General features: G+C 38.3%; 1 protein-coding gene across 1 annotated transcript; it reads left to right on the top strand.

Annotated features, from left to right (window-relative positions):
• Positions 1–996: 996 nt before the first annotated feature.
• On the top strand, positions 997–19,994 carry Slc10a2 (solute carrier family 10 member 2). Its single transcript, XM_052752829.1, has 6 exons — positions 997–1,373; positions 8,774–8,892; positions 14,415–14,503; positions 15,560–15,735; positions 18,016–18,173; positions 19,870–19,994. Exons 1-6 carry the CDS (start codon positions 997–999, stop codon positions 19,992–19,994), a joined length of 1,044 nt encoding a protein of 347 aa, XP_052608789.1.
• The last annotated feature ends 250 nt before the right edge of the window (positions 19,995–20,244 follow it).

The following is a 20,244-nucleotide window of genomic DNA, read 5'->3' as shown; positions in this document are numbered from 1 at the left end:
CACAAAGGTAACCACTTAATATTTCCAATCACCTCTTAGAATCCTTCCCCTTTTACACACACACACACACACACACACACACACACACACACACACACACACACAAACACAAACACACACCACCTAATTTTAATTCCTGACTCTAAGCACAAATAAATATATTGTTACTTTGACCTAATCTGGAGTTCATCTTTCTAAATAACTGTATTGTCTCTATCTATAAGGCACTTTGTTGCCATGGCAATACATGCATAATTGCATGTGTAAGTAATTGAGGGCTGCTGTATATGACAGACTCTCTCCAGCAGAAAACATCTGTACCCTCAAGTGTTAACCACCCTCCCTAAGTTTTCTTCCAACCCCTTGAAGTCTCTGGAACATACATATATTTTATGGACACTGTAGTACAAACAAGGAAGGGTGACCAGGTGAGAGCTATTGTAGACAAGCTGGAAATCTCCTTCAGTCTGTTGTTAATTTGTAATGTAGCTTGGCACAGGGTTATTGATTTTTGTTTATAATGTAATTTTCTAAGCCCCATTCCTCCCTAAAGTGAGAGGAGGGAATAATATGCTTTCTTATACCTCAACCCTTAGAATTCTCTACAATTCAGAGTTTACTTTAATTTTAACTAAAATTATTCAGCAAACCTTCCTGGCATTAAACATTAACATGGCTATTTTTATGTGGCACAGTTCATTATCCTGCCAATAAATGATTAATTATAACTTTCTGTCTTGGCCAGTAGTTTTTCTGGACTTTTATGATTCATTATTTGTGCTGTGTTGTAATGAGGCCTCTCGAAACTGACATACTAGCATTTATTGTTTTTTATTGCTTCTCTAACGTGGCTATTGAAAGAGACACTAAGTACCACATATTTAGAAAGGGTTTAAAAGTTTGACGTGTTTAGTAAGTGATACTCAGCTGGCAGTAGATACAGAACCAGGATACAGGTGCTTCTGTGGACTTGGCCATTTGAACAGCACAGCCATGATGGATAATACCTCCGTCTGTCCCCCCAATGCAACTGTCTGCGAAGGTGATTCCTGCCTAGCACCCGAGAGCAACTTCAATGCTGTTCTCAGTCTGGTGATGAGCACTGTGCTCACTATCCTGCTGGCCCTGGTAATGTTTTCTATGGGGTGCAATGTGGAAATTCACAAGTTCCTGGGACACTTAAAACGCCCATGGGGCATCTTTGTGGGCTTCCTCTGTCAGTTTGGAATCATGCCTCTCACAGGCTTCATCCTGTCTGTAGCCTTTGGCATCCTCCCTATACAAGCTGTGGTGGTGCTAATTATGGGCTGCTGCCCTGGAGGAACTGCTTCCAATATCCTGGCCTATTGGGTAGATGGCGACATGGACCTCAGGTAAGATGGAGGCATCTGCAACTGCTGCAGTATGCTGGGGTGACGCTTGGAAACCTTTATAATTTTCAATGTCCTTTTAACCAGCTGCACTGACTAGATATCTGACTAGGTAGTCAAATGGGAAGAGTACGTGCGTTTTCTGGGACAGCTGCTTCGCTGTTAGAATCGGGGACTTTCCTTTTGTGCCTGTGAATTTTTATAGCTATCATCCTGAAACAAAACAGTAATTTCGATTTTAATTTTGTATCTTTAATAGTTTCAGTTAGCACACAAAGTAGTAGGTTTCTGTGTGATATTTGTATACACATATATCATTATGCTTTGTTCTTAATCATCCCTCATTGCCATCCCAGTCCCTCTCTCCCTCCTGCTGGACCACTCCTGGCCTGCTTTCCTGTCACACACATTCCGTTACCTTCTCTGTTCTTTCCTTGCTTTCAACTTTCTGCTCTTCCCTGATAGTTTCCTCTTTACCATGTCCTGTGTGTATATGACTATGTGTAAATATATAAATTTAAATCTAGATGTGCATCTGAGAGGAAACCTTGATAACTGTCTTTCTTAGTCTGAATTATTATGCTTGCACTTTGACTTCTAACTCAGTTAACAAGAAGTTGTATTATCTCTGGGAACAGACTCAAAGTTTTTTTTTTTTAATTAAATAATCCTTTCCCATCCACAACTGTAACTGAGAAAGTCTTGTTGGAATGGAATAAGGAGGAACTTTCTTTTTGATAACAAGGGGGTCTGAGTGCAAATACAAGCTAAACTCTGTGGAAGACATCAGTTCCACCAAACTGCCTGTTCTTTAGACATAATACCTCTTGGCTAAAATCTAATGAAGAATTCATAAATTCACTTTATCTCTGCTGACACTAAAAGGAAAAAATTCTTCAGCAGTATTTTTTAATTATCCTTACTTCTCCATAAAATAAAGAGAAAATAATTTCTCTGTTTTTCAACAGAGTAATCTAACTATAATATTTGTCAAATCCAATTTGTGCCAGTTTGAACTAGCACTGGGTGGGAGAGAGGAAGAAGCAGCATTAATGGGACTAAAGCAGAAGTTTTTAATTCTGAAAGTCAGATAGTTAAGTGTCACTTTCCTCATCTCCTGTGGAAGACATGCATTTCAGCTAAGCACTGAGCTGTTCAAAAACCATGTGCTTATTAAATACTGGACAACCTGCCATCAGCTCTGTTAGTCCCTAGGTGCCTGGTGAGCAGCAGGGAACTAACCATCAACTCCCAATTGGTGCTATTTTCCTGGTGCCTTAGGAAACAAAGAATATGCATTACTCATTTTTGCATAGGGACATAGGATTGCTGCCTAGCAACAGATGTTTCCTTAAAGAAAAGCCCTGTGAAATAACACAGATGATAAGTGTTATTGGCATTTAGTTAATCTGTGAACCACAATATAGTAATCAGGACTTTTGGGGCTTCTAATCCATTGACCTGCACACACACGCACACTAAGTGAAATTTCCAGGAACTCATAAGAACCAGACTGTGGGGAGTGACCCTTAGGATTTGACATACACTAAATGGCTTCTTGATATTTGTAAGTTTTAAACAATACAGCCTTGTAACAGTACAACCTGTACCTGAACATAATATCATACATTATTGCTGAACCTAAGATCAGTAGTATGTGGTACCATATCAATACCCTTACATCCCTTATGCTGAGGACAAATTATTTCAGTAGGATAGTACAGAAAACATTACCATGTTCTATCACAGTGAAAAATAATGTGTGCTATAATTGACCTTTGTCATAAAGAGGTGGTCATGCTACAATGCAAGATGACATTAGGGTTTGGAGAGATGTCTGAGGGACTAAGAGTACTTGCTGCTCTTGCGGATGACCTAAGTTTCACTCCCAGAACCCCTATCAGGTGGATTAAAACTGTAACTCCAACTCCAGGGGATAGGATGGCCTCCTTTGGCCTTTGTGAGCATCCATATACATGCATGTATGCAAACTCATTGATATTTTCAAGATCCATGACCCTCTGGCTGGTCAAAGCAGTGCCTCCTCTTTCAAACACATGTACACTCATCTCTTCTCTGTGGAAAAACCTGTGGGAGAACCAATCCAATCCCATTTGATTCTTTCTTTTAGCCTCATTCACAGTAAGCAAACTTTGTTGCTTCCATGAAACATTGATTTTTATTTTACTAGCTAGTATTTATTAGATGCTTTGAGGTACCAAATATAAGGCTAAATTCTTAAAGATCATTGGTATATTTTAACTCTCCAAAGAATCCTAGGGTCTTCTGCATTGACAAATGAGAAAAATTTAGGTTTATAACCTTTGCCAAAGTCATCAAGTTGGTGAATGTCAGTATCAGATTTGGGATCCAGACAGACAATATCTATTGGACTCCTCTTAGCTCTTGACCTTTGATCACATCACACCTATCACCTGCCCAGTCTACAGAATCAGACATACGTCTGTTGATATTTCAAAGGTGGAGTTTCACTTTTGATGTGATTGAAGTCTTTTTTATTTCTTTATCCTATTCCACTCAGTTCCTCAATACATACCAAATCTTTGGTTAAGAACTTCATTCCCCCCATATAAATGCTTTCCCTAGCAGTAATAGGGAAGAATTAAAGCCAAATAATATTTTTAATTTACTAATACATTAGAGTTTTTTATCATTCCAATGTGACCTCTCAGAAGTATTTATATTTTTAACATCTATGCCTTTCATAGAACTTAAAATTTTTTCACATAAAATACATTTTTTGTTTTTTGAAGTTATTATTCTCCCTACTGTTTATGAAAGTTCTCTGTGAACCATTTCAACAGTATTCAACAGTATTTTTGTCTTGTTCTTGTTATTATCTCAGATAACATCAAAGTCTAGCCTCCTTTCACTTATTCCTCAACATCTTATTGTCAAGATTCTCACTACATCTAAACCCTTCATTTTCCAACTTCCATCTTTTCTCTCCTATGATGTTTCACTAAGAAATTTCTCAAGTCAAATCAAAACCACAATACAATTTCTGAAGTTGAACAATAATTTTCATTCAAACTTTAACAAGGCTATATATATTTTTACAAAGTATAACAAGAGAAAAATCCTGACTTCCTTCTAATATCTGTTCTGTAGTTTAAAACAAAAATCATTCTCGGCCTCTTCCTCTTCACCATGTGCTGATAAGGAATCCTGTTCCCCTGAATTCCCTCCTCAATATGAAGACATGCTAGATGCCCAGCCCAGCAACAACGGGCTTTTATTGTGGAGCAGGTTAAGATAAACAATGTCAGAACAGTGAAAGAAGGAAGGGGAGCAGATTTGAAAATTCCAGTATGTTAGCTACAAAAAGGATGAAACATTGCTAGCAAATGATTGTTTTCGTTTCTTTGTTCATTTTTTGTTTTTTTTTTAGGGTTTTTTTGAGGGAGGGGCTACAAGATGCTACCTTTATTTGTCTACATTAAGTTCATCTATGACCACAATTAAACCTTTGAGAAACTTTTTATTTCATTTTAGTTAGAATGTAAAACAATACATTTCATTATGATGTCTCAGTTCATACATTATCTTTGTGCCTAAGAGTCATTTTTCCCAATGTCCTCCCCACACTTTTTCTCTGTCCCCGTCTACTTAGTCCTCAGGTTATTTCATATCATTGTGTGACATTTTTCTGAGGAGATGTGAATAAACAGCTACCTCCCATAGATAGGACACCAACAACAGAAGTAAAGAAATGATTCCATGAAAATCTAGCTTAATGAATCAATGACTTTAATTGAGGTTACTCTTACAGGAACATGGACAACTCATAGTTAGCTGCCCTACTAAAGAAAATGTCTCTCATCCTAAAGCAACCGTTGGCTGCATAAATCCTTGGGGAGGTACACAGCTTTATGAGCACACATACCCCAGCCATGATAGAAAGTTAATAGGTCCAATCTTGTGAATATTTCCTTCTGGAAATCACAGATATTGACAGACAAAGGGGAAATGGGCACAGATGGCCATATATATTTGGAGTGGGAGAGAGTCAGATACAAAGACACTGATAGACAGACAGACATGTGGACAGGGGTGGCTCTATATGTGAGTTAAACATATGATACTTGGTCTTTCATTTCTTCCTGCCTTCAGAAAGTCTTTTTTTTTTTTGCATTAAACGCCTTTTATTGAAATATTCATGTTCCAGAAATTCCTACACATGAAGACTTGGACAGACCTTTAGATAGCACACACCTCAGTTGATACATGACCATGAATTCTATACTTCCATGAGGTTGTCTTTAGCTCCAAAAACTTGAAATAACTTAAGTGTCTGAATTCATTGTTATTTCCATCACATGTGAAAATTTACCTTTTTCAAATGTTTGATAACTTTTTCTAAATTCACTGTTGTAGAACTTGAGTTAATCCATTTGCGTTAAGACTACTATTGCAATGAATCATTTAATAGTTGTCTGAAATAAGCAAGAATACTAGAGAAAAAGAGTCTTCAGTATATGTAAGGCTCATATAGCTCACTATACATTTCTTATGTTCTCTATGTAGATGGCTCAGCATTTAAAAGTGCTGGTAATTGTTCTTGCTTACTTGACCTCTGTTCTCAATACCTACTTGAAATGCTTACAAACACTATAAGTCTTCTTTTCCTTATTTTTGTTGAAAATAGATTCTTCTGTCATACTATATATCCTGGCCATAATTTCACCTCCCTCATGTTCTTCCAACTTCCCCAACCTTCCCTGTTCCCCAGAACCACTCCTGCTCCATTCCTCTTCATAAAAAGCAGGCATACATGAGATAGCAACCAAACACGACCCAACAATATAATAAGACAAGACAAAAGCCCTCCCACCGAGGCTAGACACGGTAACCAAATAGGAGGAAAATAGTTCAAAGAGCAGCCAAATCAGCCAAAGTTACATTTGAGTTTCCTCTCTTCAGATCTGTACATGTCCTATTCTAGTGATGGATTCATTATTGAGAAGCAGAAGAACACATAACCTGGGTTAAAGAAAGTATCTTGTCCCTGCTTCTAACCTTGTTCCTTTTCTGTTCACTACAATCAAGTGAACTGTATTGTTCTGCTGTGCTTCCTGTATTTTGCTATTCATCCCATCTTCAGGCACAAAGCAATGGGACCAGATGATCATGAATTGAAAAATTTACAACTATGGACCCAAGTTAAAATTACTTTCTTTAAATTGTTTCTCTCAGATACATGTCACATAAACAACAACAAAAAATCTAACCAGCAACATTCAAGCATATAAATATATATATATATATATATATACACATATATTATAGTTACTTTTTATTTATTTATATAGCCATAATATATATACTATATATTAGTACATATAACATACTAATATATACATATATAGATAGTTTTATACATATATATCTATTTATTTATGGTAGGTGGTATATTCCTTTATCACATACCTTTGGATATATAAGAATATAATCACTGAACCACATTATATTGGAGACTGGTGCTTATGGGTACTCAAAAATTATCTGTCTGAGAATTAGGAGCTTAACATTAGCATCATTTTACTTTTTTCTGTATTTGTAAAATGAAATAAACAGATTACATAGGTAGGACACTATAAATTAAATCACTTAAAAATTACAAAATGATGTATGTGCGAGTCTCACCCTGAGAAAATTTTGTACACTCTTTTTGCCTTTTAAAATTTTTATTGAAATTTTTTTTCAAAATATATATTCTGACATATTTCCCTTTCTCTAACTCCATGAATATCTTCCCTACTTTCCTGCGTGTTTAACATCATGTCCTTTTCCACTCTATCTTTAGAAAACAAACAAACAAAACAGAAAGTCTTTTAAATTCATCTTTTGTATTGGTTTACTGTCACAATATTTTAGCTCTATTAACACAAACGTTTTAGTCAAAATCATTTAAACCCATTTTAAGTTCATTCACTTAAAAAAAGATTACTAAACAAGTTAAGGCCTGAATGACTTTGTTACTACCCATTATTTTGCTCAAATTATGCAAATGTATTATCAGATGCATTGAAATAAAATCATTTATTGATAAAATAAATAAAATATTTATTCATAAAATTTAAAATCATTTATCTTCATCTGTTTTCCTTACCACTTGTTGGCCGGGGGTGGGGGTGGGGGGATGCACTGTAAATATAACTGACTTTCCTCTTGGTATTGTTCCAGATACCAAACTACACTGACTGTTTAATTATTTGTAGCCTGTGAGGTAACAGTGACAAAGAAAAGTCCAATGCATTGCCCAAACCCACATACTAAGGGACATCACATTCTTCCAATCCAGTGTGTGCCTTCAGAGCTCAGGTATTAAGTCCCTCTGTTTTACAAGCAAAGAATATAATCCTATGTCCAGGACATTTTGAAGAGTACCAGGAAGACCCATTACTCAAAAGCCTCTCTTCCATTCTGTTATAGTGCTGAAAATAGCATCCTTTAAGAAATTCCTCCAAATCAAAAACCTAAATCTTCCTACTCAGTCAGGCACTCACAGTAAACAAAGCGTTTGCTATTCTCTGATTGCTGACTCAGACAGTAATGTTACATTAACTTTCCCAGGGAAGGTGTGAACAAACATCTATTCACCCTGATAAGAAACCAAAGTAAAGATTTCACCTAAGTTCCACTTGTTGAACCAACAAGTTTATTGAACTTACTTAGAAAGCACAGAGAAGAGTTTACTCCTAGAAGTGTCAATAAACCCAAAACAAATTCATTGCTACAAAGTCCACCCCATCATGGTCAGAGTCTACCCCTGTATTCAACCTTTCCTTTCCCGTATGCTGTAGCAGCTCCCAATATGAGGGTTATGAGGATGGGACAAAAGGGAATGGGTTTCCAACTGAAATTCTGGGTGGGGTCCTGTGACCCTCCCAATACCTTTACCACAGGAAAATGTCACCATTCCCATTACCATTATCATAGACTAGTTTAGCATCATACTGTTGGGCTTATTTCATTGCCATAGCTACTACATCAAAGTAATTTCTATTCTAAGACAGCCTGGTATGATAGGTTATGCGTGGAGGAAAATGTCATATATAAGAGGTCACAAGCCCAGACACTTGGTACTTTCTTCAATAATTATTTTTAAGCATCTTTGACAATTCTTTATGATCTGTGAGAACAGTTACTGAGGGAACTGAGGGAACAGTTACTGAGGAACTGAGTGGTGCAGACTATGTGAGAAGACACCAAGTATAGGTGACCCTGCACAAAGCCAGGCACTTTACAAACATGGCCAATATGTATTTCTATCACCATACAGAATGATATATTGATTGAGTCTCACAGAAATTGAAAATGAAAGAGCACCTCCCCTAGAAAACACGGGTTGTCACCTAGAGCTGTTTGTTTCATTCCAGTGTCAGCATGACCACTTGCTCCACACTACTTGCCCTTGGAATGATGCCCCTTTGCCTCTTCATCTACACCAAAACGTGGGTCGACTCAGGGACGATTGTGATTCCTTATGATAGCATTGGTAAGTAATTTCTCTGCAGGATGCTTTATATTACCCTCAAGACCTCTGCTTAGTCCCTGCTAGGATCTCAGGCCAGGCTCCAAGCTCACACACATCATTTTCCCTTTGACCTAGGGACAGATTTTTTTCCCACATATAATTTTATTATGAATTTACCCTGGAGTTTGTAAAAGTTTTGAAAGAGTGCAAATTCCAAAACTTAACTCCATGAAGAAAAACTGAGTTTGCCTCAGTTCAAAGTAACATGGAAAAGATACAGCTTTAGGAATGTAGCCTCAACCTAACAGTCTCCCCTAAGGAGAATTAGGCTGCTGGCAAATGGGAGCCATCATTTTTCCAGTAGCAAGTTTATGGTAATGGGTCTTTGTACTACATATTCGAATTGAAGAAACACACACACAAATAAATATAAATAAATAAATAAATAAATAAATAAATAAATAAATAAATAAATACATGATTTCAAGGTAGTAGATAGTCACGGGTAGCAGAATGGGTACTCCTGGATGAGATGTATTGTTCTTTATCCTTAACTGTAAACCATATCTTGATACAAAAGTCAATTAAATGGTACTCTCTATATTTTCTTGTCCTGGAAGTCAAATTTACTAGTTACTATTCTGCCTCTATTCATTTCAACTCCTAAATGCGTCCCCATCTTGAAGATGCTTCTTTTCTGTTTGTGGGAGAAAAAAAATGGTAGAGAGGCAGATATTCACAGCCAAACACCAGGCAGAACTCCAGAAGTCCAGTAGGAGAAAGAGAGGAGGGATTCTATGGGCAAGTGCATCAGGATCATGATGGGGAAACTTGCAGAGACGACCAAATCAAACTAGTGGGAACTCATGAAAGTTGGATCAATGGCTGTGGAATCTGCATGGAACTGGACTAGGTCCTCTGCATGGTGAGACAATTATGTAGCTTGATCTGCTTGGGGAGCCCCCTGGCAGTAGAATTAGAATCCATCCCTGGTGTATGAGGGGGCTTTTTGGAACCCACTACCTATGATGGGACACCTCGTGCAGCCTTGAGGCAGGGGGAAGGGCTTGGACTTGCCTCTACTGGATGTGCCTGTCCATGGGAGGCCTTGGCTTCTTGTAGGGGAGAGTGGGGGGGGTAAGTTGGGGGGAGGGGTTGGGGGACGAGAGGAGGGAAGAGGGGGATCTTTGGTGTGTAAAATGAATGGAAAAAATTCTTAATAAAACAAGAAAGAAGTATGCTTAATTAAATAGATATTTCTCTGTAAAAAAAAATGGTAGATGATAAAGCAGTTGATATAACATAAAAATGGGGTCAGGGACAGACTGAGAGGACTACCATGTAGCTAGAGTTTTCCTGCCTGGCCCACAGTCAGGATAAATCTCTGCCACCCGCCAGTCCCACAACCGCTCAAACCCGACCAAGTAAACACAGAGACTTATATTGGTTTCAAACTGTATGGCCGTGGCAGGCTTCTTGCTAACTGTTCTTACAGCTTAAATTAATCCATTTCTATTAATCTATACCTTGCCACGTGGCTTGTGGCTTACCGGTACTTTACATCTTCCTTGTCCTGATGGCGGCTGGCAGTGTCTCCCCCACCCAGCTTCCTGTTCTCTCAATTCTCCTCTCTGTTAGTCCCACCTATACTTCCTGCCTGGCCACTGGCCAATCAGTGATTTATTTATTGACCTATCAGCAACACATTTAACATACAGACCATCCCACAGCACTACCAGCATGTGCAAAGGAGGTGGTCTCTCAGAACTACCTTGACAGAAATGAGTTGTAGAGAATATAGCACGCAGCACTGGTCAACAGGTATACGGCATGACAGCATACAGCATATATATATATATATTACATCCTGACTACAATTTCCCCTCCCTCCTCTCCTCCCACTCCCTCCCCCATCTCCCCTCTGTTCCCCACCCCCAATCCACCCTTCCTCTGTTTCTGTTCAGAAAGGGTCAGGCTTGTCATGGGTATCAAAATAAGCATGGCATATCAAGTTGCCATAAGACTAGGCACCTCCCCTTGTATTTAGACTGGACAAGGCAATCCAGTATGAAGAACATGTTCCCAAGCCAGTTAAAGCATTAGGAACAGCCCCTGTTCCCATTGTTAAGAGTCCCACAAATAGACCAATCTACACAATTGTCACATATATAGAGAGGGTTTGGGTCAGTCCAATGCAGGCTCCCTGGTTGTTGGTTTAGACTCTGTGAGTTCCTATGAGCCAGGTTTCTGTGTGTTTTCTTGTGATGTCTTTGACATTCTCTTATTAAGCTGACTTGGCAAAGAATTCTTCCCTGATCTCCCTCAGAAAGGTTTTGGGTTTACTATTAACAGAAGCACATGTCCAAAGTCAAACAACAACTCCCTAAGATATTTAAGGAAGGAATTCCTGTGGGGGTGGAAAACTAGATTAAAAGTCACTTCCATTTCAAAGAAAGATTATTTCCATAAGTAAATGTGATTCAACATACAGACAACTGAGTTAGGACTGACTGTGAGATAGACAACTGCATTGCAATTCTGCTCTAGCTCATATTTTAATTGTGAGTTACCCCTGATTTCAATGGGGAATTTTGAATGTACAAGATCATCCTATTGGCCCCTGAGTAACTCCCAAACATCAGTAGAATCTCCCTCCAACAGGGTTTAGAGTGACATCCAAGTCCAAGTGTGTATGCTCCTGCCTGCATCTCAAACTCAGTGAAAACCTTCCCTAGAGTTAAACAATGCCATGTGTTTGAACACTGAACAATATTGTAGGTGTCTCAGAGAAACCATTGGCTGACTAAACAATTTTGATTGGACATTATTCAGTGCTAAAGCAAGTAATTTGTCTTAAAATATTCTTCTTTTGATATTCAGTCCCTTCTGGAAAATGTCCCACAAGAATATTGACAAATCTGTATTACTATGTGGATGACTTATACCATATAATTTAAATCAAACACATTTTGAGTTGGGTTTTGTTTTGTAACAAGGTATCACAATGTTACTCTGCCTGTCCTGGAACTTGATATGTAGGCTAGGTTGGTCTCAAACTCACAGAGATCTTCTGCTTCTGCCTCCCAAATTCTGTGATTAAAGGTGTTGTCATGGTTCCCAGCAAGACAAATAAATTTTGAAAGGATGAGAAAATGAGAAATAGATTAGCATGTCCATGGGGAATGACCTCATAAGATGTCAAAAGAAAGAAGGAATAGAAAACCAGACAATTGAAAAAGAAAGAAAGAAAGAAAAAGTAAGGGAGTTTTGAACACAAAAATTATTTGCTCACAGTGTCTGTCTAGGCAGTTCTCCAAACTGACCTTTCTCTTGATTGTTTTCTAGTCTTTCAATGAGTGAAAAAAATAAGCTGACAGCCTCATGAGATGTTGTCATCACTTATAAATGAGGTTGTTAAGGCTTGGCATAATTATTTAATTTGCTCAAGATTACTGGGGAGCTGGGAATATCTACTGGCAGGCTCTCCAGCTTACTCTGCAGGCACTGTGCTTGTGACACCTTCCACATTTCCAGTGTGCTTCCCCTACTCTAAAAATGCTGCTGAGCTCTGAAGACACTGACATGTGACTGAAAAGAGGCCCCTATGCAGCTTGAGTCACTAAAGCTGGACTGTGTCAGGGAGCTATAACAACATAAGTGAGCACCTGATGTCAACACCATTGTGCATATCACCACAGCACCATAAGGCAGGCATTATCCCACTCAGTTTTTTTATAGGGAAACCTACGGAAGCTACAGCTCAGTCCACAGTATCATCCTTTCTTTCTTCCTCTTCTCCTCCCCTTTCTTTCATCCTAGTCCCATTGTGTAGTCTTAAATAAATAACACATGATGGTTTTGATATATGTAAACATCTTTTTGGATCTTACAAACAGGCATCTTACACAGATAGCATGAACAATCTATCAGTAAATGGAGAAGTCTAGAGAAGAGAGAGCCAGTTCCCCAGCCACTGGAGAGTAAGCATTATAGCACCTTCCCACTATGGGCAGGGGCCACACTGGTGGGTGTGAAGAAGAACCAGAATGGTCCTTGAAGTCACTGCAAACCTTCATTGGCTTTACCTGGCCCAGAGAGTAGTTGCTTCTGTCATGGGTATTCCAAAACCCTATTCATGTAGTCCTGCCACCTTAGGCTCCCCCAGGATGGGAGGACTCTAGGCCAAAGGAGCCAACCAGTTGTATCTGGATAATTTTAACTCAAAGCCTGGAAACTTAATAAAATTTATGGTGTGGCCTAGAGATCCAAGAAGGAAATCTCTTTAAAATGGTAGATACAGGAATAACCAAGGGACTTTCTCGAAGACCTGACCAATAAATCTAACACGTTTTTCCACAGCTCTTCCTCTACCCTTTTCTCCTGAGTTTGAGTAGTTCTTGTCTTATTGTCCTTCCTTTCCTTCTTTTTTCTTTCTTTTCTCCTATCTTTCTTAGTTTTTATTTTAATTCTGCTGAGTAATTTGGGAGCAACAATAATTTTTGATATATTGAAAAATTTGTATTAGATTCATTTTAAGTGTGTGTGTGTAGGCTTTCAGTCTATAGTTTGTTGGTCAGACCTGAGTCAATCTATCCAACACTTGGCAGGCATGTACTCTCAAAATTTCACCATTTGGTTTCACTTTCTCATACTACTTTAAAAGAGTTTTGACAAAGAAACAGTCCATGAGAAGTTGGAAGTCTGCAGTGCTGTGTTAAACAAAGGGACTATTGGGCAAACAAGTGTTAAATAATATAGAGACACAAATCATATGTCACAGGAATGGCAGTAAATTTCCCATGGTGAAGTTGAAGTATGATTCTTTTATCTGGTTGGGTGAACACAGTGCTGCAAAGAATTATAATTACATGAGAAGTTGCCAGATATATTATCTCACAGAAAATTTAGGGCATGGTTTTTCATCTTATTCTTTCACATCTGTCATAAATTTGAATAAATGAAATGAATTTTAAGTAGAGTTTGTTAGCCTTCAGAATTCCTATGGACATTAAACAATTTTTTAATATTTTTTCCACTTTAAAATTTACAAATGTTTATTTTTACCACCATAAAGTAACAGGCCAGTGTAGAATATACCTACCTACACTACAAAAATACACATACACACACACACACACACACACACACACACACACACACACACACACACACACACACACACACAAACTATGGGGAGGTATTTTTTCTAAAAATATAACGACCTAATAGACTAAAGAAGCAAAAATGTTGCCAAATAGAAAGTAGGTTGGTAATATAAGAAACCCTAAAATTGTCATCCCTGGATTGAGATAAGTTATTTATATCATCATTATTTCTCTACCTGTTATTAACTGGAATGGAGAGGGGGTATATAAAATACATATGTGGATGTGTGAATTTGTGTGTTTATGTGTGTATCTGTGTGCACATAATTCTACATTCTGTTTTCAGTATTCAAGAAGACAGACAGAACACTGCTAAGCCATTTCTAGGCTGCTTACATTTTCTTTTCTTTGTGTTAATGTTGTTTTCATCATTGTTAGGCACTTCTCTGGTTGCTCTTGTTATTCCTGTTTCCATTGGAATGTATGTGAATCACAAATGGCCCCAAAAAGCAAAGATCATACTTAAAGTAAGTACCCCAATCATGGGACAGACTGCCCATCTCAGTGCCCTGCAGTCTGAACTGGAATGAGATGGTCTTTCCATCTCCTAAATTGTGCTATTCTCATTACATCTACCTTCTGGAAAACTTGCTTTATCCGTCCTAAACTCCCCCCTTAGAGAATGTCCTTTCTGACCCCATCTGAAGGACAAATTTCCATCCATCCTTTAAGCCACCAATTCAAGTGTCACCTATTTGTTTTACTCTGTTTTCAAATGACCTTGCTGTTATATAGGCTGAGCTTATGGTATAAAATATATCTAGGCAGCTTTCTGAGAAGGTACAGCATATCTTTCTCATATCTAGAACATATTGTTCATACCTAGCATATCTTTCTCATACCTAGAACTCAGTGCCCCAAAACTGGTAGACACTATCCTGTGGGATGTGGGGGAATAAGATAGCTGGCATTTCTTGTTTTATAGGGAAAAAAGCAAAACGGTCATCTCCAAATGTTTTTAAATTTAATCAGAGAAGAAGAAAATCGATCTGGGGAGATGGCTCAGCCATTGAGTGTGAACTGCTCTTGCAGAGCACCCCCACAGCAGGCTGTTCAAAACTATCTGTAACCCCAGCTCCAGGGGATCCAAGGACCTCTTCTGGACTCCGTGGGCACCAAAACTCATGTGCACATATGTACACATGGACATATATAAAGTAAAATTGAACCTTTCTGAAAAGGAAAAAATTATGACCATGGCTTATATTTATTCTTATTTGACTTTTATGAACCCTTGTATCCATTTCTTATGATTACAGCAAACATAAAATGTAACTTGGGCAAGATTTTATGTTTTGCAAGCTCAGAAATCTTCCTTGTGCCATTTAAGCATGAAAACATTGTCCTGATGTTTCCTTGGTCTCTAGAACACAGGAGAAATTCTTTCCTTCACACAAAGCTGAAGGGACATAGAAAACTCATATTCACTTTCCCAAAGGAACAGTCTGCCCAACCTTCACCCCTGACAAACGTCTCTGGACTCACTTTGACACAAGCATGTTCAATTATGCCTTTTCTTCCAGATTGGATCCATCGCGGGTGCAATTCTCATTGTTCTCATTGCTGTGGTTGGAGGAATACTGTACCAAAGTGCCTGGATCATTGAACCTAAACTATGGATTGTAGGAACGATATTTCCTATAGCTGGCTACTGCCTGGGGTTTTTCCTGGCTAGAATAGCTGGACAACCCTGGTACAGGTATGAGGTCTAGATCAATGGGATTAAGCATTTTAGCTTCTAACAGCTACTGCACTAGTTTTCTGGGGTGCCAGTACAAAATGACCATATGGCATAAAGAGATGAGTCTGCAGTTAAGATCACGGGAAGCTTCCCAGCACCCACATGGCTGTTCACAACCATCTGCACCTCCAGGTCCAGGGTATCCAATACCATTTTCTGGCCTCTGCAAGCACCAGGCACACATGGGGTGCATAACCATATATGCTGACAAAACATCCATTCGTATAAAATAATTTTTCATTAAAAATAAGAAAAACAACCCCAAAGTGGGCCATTTTGGCAAAAACTGGCACATTCTTACAGTTTCACAGGTCAGAAATCATAGTTAAGGAAGCTGGCTTCTTCTGCGGTCTGCCGTTAAGGATTTATTGAAGGACTCTCACTTTGGTTCTTAATGTCTATCTTCTGTGTCCTATCACATTTTATTCTTTCTGTGCATAATTCTGAGATCAAATTACTTCCCTTTCTTATAAGTATGCAAGTCACATTAAATTACAGGCCACCCTAATGACCTCATCTTAACTAATCATATCTGCAATAACCCTGTTTCCACATAAGGTCACATTCTTAGATACTGAGTGTCAGATATAGGATGGCAACATTTGAATTTGAGTGAGAGACATACTCAAATCATAGAAGCTGTAAACATTGATGCCAAAATCCTTCACCTTCAATCACCAATTGCATCATTTAAATAGCATCATTTCTTCATAAATTATACAAATCTCCAAGAAATACTGGCTGCTTTTGTCTTCAACTCCCTGACATTCTTTTCCATTAATCCCCAACTTGAGAAGTGCAGTTTTTCCTTTGCTGTGTACTCTGATTTAATAAGCAGAGTAAGTTTCATGAAAATAGTCAATTTAGTCTTGTGATATTTATAGGTTCCTCCAACTGGCACCAAAAGGACCCATCACCCAGAGGTGTTGGACACTAACGTATGCTTGTCAGTTATCTAAAAACATTTTTTTCCAAATAGTCCACCTAAATCAACAGACAGGTAGAAAATCAGGTATAGAAACAGGTATCAATGTGCACCTGAGAAAGAGGTGAGCAAGCTTGAACAGTGTGGGCACTTCTATGCTTGACCAGGCAGATTCAGGCTTCATCTTACCCCTGCCACTCACTCACTGGAAGACTTTGGGCTACAAGCTTACTTTACCTTGATTTTCTTTATTGAAGATTAGAAGCATTAATTTTTTATCTTGCAGACTTTTAATCAAGACTTAATCAGAACAAAATTAATTTTAAAACAAATGCCTATGAGAAATACCATAGCTTCAATATTTTCTGAGCCCTGATCTCTCCTGTACAATTTCACTAAGTGCATAATTTGAAATGGGCTTCCTTTGCAATTTATGGAATGCTATTATAAATGAACCTACCTGTCACATTATAAATGTATTAGGACTAGAGGAAAGGTTCAGTATTTAAAAGCATGTACTTCTTTTCTAGAGGACCTGAGTTTGCATCGTAGCATCCGTAGTGGTGGCTCAGAAACACCTGTAACTGTAGCCTCAGGGACACCCGATGCCTCTGGTCACTATGTGCTCGGCACTCACATGCACAAACCCACATGCATATCCAACATTAAAGATAAAATAAATAAATATATTTATATAATAGGTTGTTTCATATAATAATGTACTTGTCCAATATAAAGTTATGTTGAAAATATACACCAAATATGGATGTTAAGAACAGAGATAAAATCTAGGTACATGTTTGTAATCTCAGCACTAGGGAAGGTAAAGCAAAAGGATCACTGCAAATTAGAAGACAATCTAACTTGGACTGCATAGTGAGACCTATCTCAGAAGGAAAGAAAGAAAAAGAAAGAAAGAAAGGAAGGAAGGAAGGGAGGGAGGGAGGAAGGAAGGATGGAAGAAAGGAAGGAGAGATAAAGAAAGAGGGGAAGAAGGGAGGGAGAGGGAATGGAGTAAAAGGAAATAAGGTAGAGAGAGACAGGAAAGGAAAGAAGGGAGGGGAAAGGGAGGGAGGGAGAGAGGAATAAAAGGAGGGAGAGAGAGAGGAAGAAAGGGAGGGAGAGAGAGAAAGAGAAAGGGAGAGAGAGAGGAAGGAGGGAGGAAGGGGGAGGGAGAGAGGGAGGGAGGAAGAGAGGGAAGGAAGAAAATAATTGCAGTCTGTGTATATGCTTTCATTATACCTTCCCTTTCTGTTATATCCTAATAAGCCTAATAACAGGTAAATCATATACATCTTTGACCTTCCTCCCAGGTGCCGAACAGTTGCCTTGGAAACTGGGATGCAGAACACTCAGCTGTGTTCCACCATTGTACAGCTCTCCTTCAGCCCTGAGGAACTCAACCTTGTGTTCACCTTCCCACTCATCTATAGCATTTTCCAGATCATCTTTGCAGCGATATTATTAGGAAGTAAGAAATAATGCTAATCAAATTCTACTATGATGTTCCTTTTGGATAAATACTGGAATTGCTAAAACAGACTTTTTAAAGACTCTCCATTTCTGGCAGTTCATTGTACAAATAAATTTGAAGAAAATGCATCCACAGAAGTCACTTATCATGACTTCATATATGCTGATGCAAAGAATAGGCATTAGTGAGGCATTTTTAAGAGAAAAGCAGAAGAGATGGATCCTCTCTGCTGACTTTCTCTTCCTCAGTAGTGAGAGAGGCATATTAGCCTGTGAGGAAAATTTAATTGTGCACCTTTCTAAATGTTTCCAAGGAACACAGGTTTTAGCGATTTTCACTCCAAAGCCTTGTCTTGATATACTTTTTAAATAGGGTATTTATCAGGTAGATGACAAACCTTATTTATAATGAAAAATCATAAGTCAGTTGTATGTGTAAGTCTGTACATGTCAGTTTTAAATATTCATATAACTGAAGAAGTGTAAGCAAAGATGTACCAGAGATAGATAACCTGTTTCTTAGTTTTACTCTGTCACAGCATAATTTCATCCTCCCTCATTTGGTCCACACCAACTCTCCTTCACCAAATTGCAACATTTCCCTGTCATTGACTATCTAAAGTCTGATGGTGCTTAAACTGCATTTTTAAAGTCCTATTTAAAACAAAGAAATAAACTTCCTTTTAATAGAAAATGGTAAGTGGAGGTACATGACAAAAATACTGTGAAGATGAAGTTCTAAAATCCCAGAGATAGTTTCACTTATCTCTGCATTATTTTTATCTCCAGCTCCAATATGCATCCATGTGCCTGCAGGTTCCTATCACACTGTCTCAGTGTTGTTTTTCAGGCAGAGTCTCCTTTCCAGCATAAGAGTCACATATTACAAAAAATGTGACATGGATCCATTGGGGATCTGGCTCTGAGGAAACACAAATAAGGAGATGGCTTGAGCTTTCTGGTCAGCCAACCTAGCCTAACCAGTGAGTTTCAGGCCAGTGGAAATTCTCTGTCTCAACAAGCAAGATAGATGCCTCTTGAGGAGCAACACACCCAAGATTGACCCCTGGCCTCCACACTTACACACAAATGTGAATATGCAACTGAATACATGCATGTACCTGTGTGCACATGAGCAACATACACACACACAAATGCACACACTTCATTCACAAACACACACAAAGAAAGGGGGAAAAGTGCTGATAAATACTTGTACCACAGAAGAAAGGAAATCTGATCAACAACAAGAAAGAATGAGTGAAGACAAAAGACTAGGCGTGTTATTCTGACCCAAGACTTTCCATAAGGGATGATCAGACCAAGGCCTTGGACATTGCACCCAGGCATACAGTATATTTAGTTGAAGACTACACATTAACTAGGGTGGGGTAGACACAAAATAAATTATTTTTCCTTGCTGTTAAGTAGCATATACAGCTTGAAGCCATGAGAAGGTCATACACTGATGCTGAGCAAACATCCTCTGAAGCTCTCCACCCAGACTTCTGGAGTGCAGTCATTGCTGCTATATGGTGATGCTAAAACTAAAATAATGATAGTTGATTTCCCATAACACCTCCAGTCTGTAGAAAATGCAAAGTGCTTTCTGAGCTGTATAAAGCAATCACTGGTAACTTTTTCAAGGTGTCATTCTGAAACTTACTTGACCTCTCATACATTGTTTTTTGCAGTTTATGTCGCATACAAGAAATGTCATAGAAAAAATACTGAGTTTCAAGAGAAAACGGACAATGAAACGGAGCCCAGGTCATCATTTCATGAGACAAACAAAGGATTTCAACCAGATGAGAAGTAAACACTAAGGGGACAAAATAGAAAGCTTACTGAAAGCATTCAATAAACTACAACTATAATTATTTCCTTTGGTGGAATGATCAGCAGAAAAAAATGTTAAAAGTTAAATTCAAATTGAAATTTGTTATTTTTTTGGTACAAAGTGACTAGTGGTCCATTTTTTAATATGACAAACATCCATCTGTGTGTGTGTCTGTCTGTGTGTATGTGTGTGTGTGTGTCTGTGTGTCTGTGTATGTGTGTGTGTGTGT

This window comes from Peromyscus californicus, unplaced genomic scaffold, assembly GCF_007827085.1.
Source record: "Peromyscus californicus insignis strain IS unplaced genomic scaffold, ASM782708v3 Scaffold_23__1_contigs__length_62951481, whole genome shotgun sequence".
In the NCBI taxonomy this organism is placed as follows: domain Eukaryota; kingdom Metazoa; phylum Chordata; class Mammalia; order Rodentia; family Cricetidae; genus Peromyscus; species Peromyscus californicus.
The sequence above is the reverse complement of the archived record's forward strand: the minus strand, read 5'-3'. Positions and strand labels throughout refer to the sequence as shown.

Excerpts from the sequence above, each read along its gene's own strand:
- Slc10a2 (XM_052752829.1), top strand. The coding sequence starts at position 997 with ATGGATAATACCTCCGTCTGTCCCCCCAATGCAACTGTCTGCGAAGGT. Across the intron at positions 8,893-14,414 it reads GATTCCTTATGATAGCATTG|GCACTTCTCTGGTTGCTCTT; the intron begins GTAAGTAATTTC and ends CATCATTGTTAG. Across the intron at positions 18,174-19,869 it reads TGCAGCGATATTATTAGGAA|TTTATGTCGCATACAAGAAA; the intron begins GTAAGAAATAAT and ends TGTTTTTTGCAG.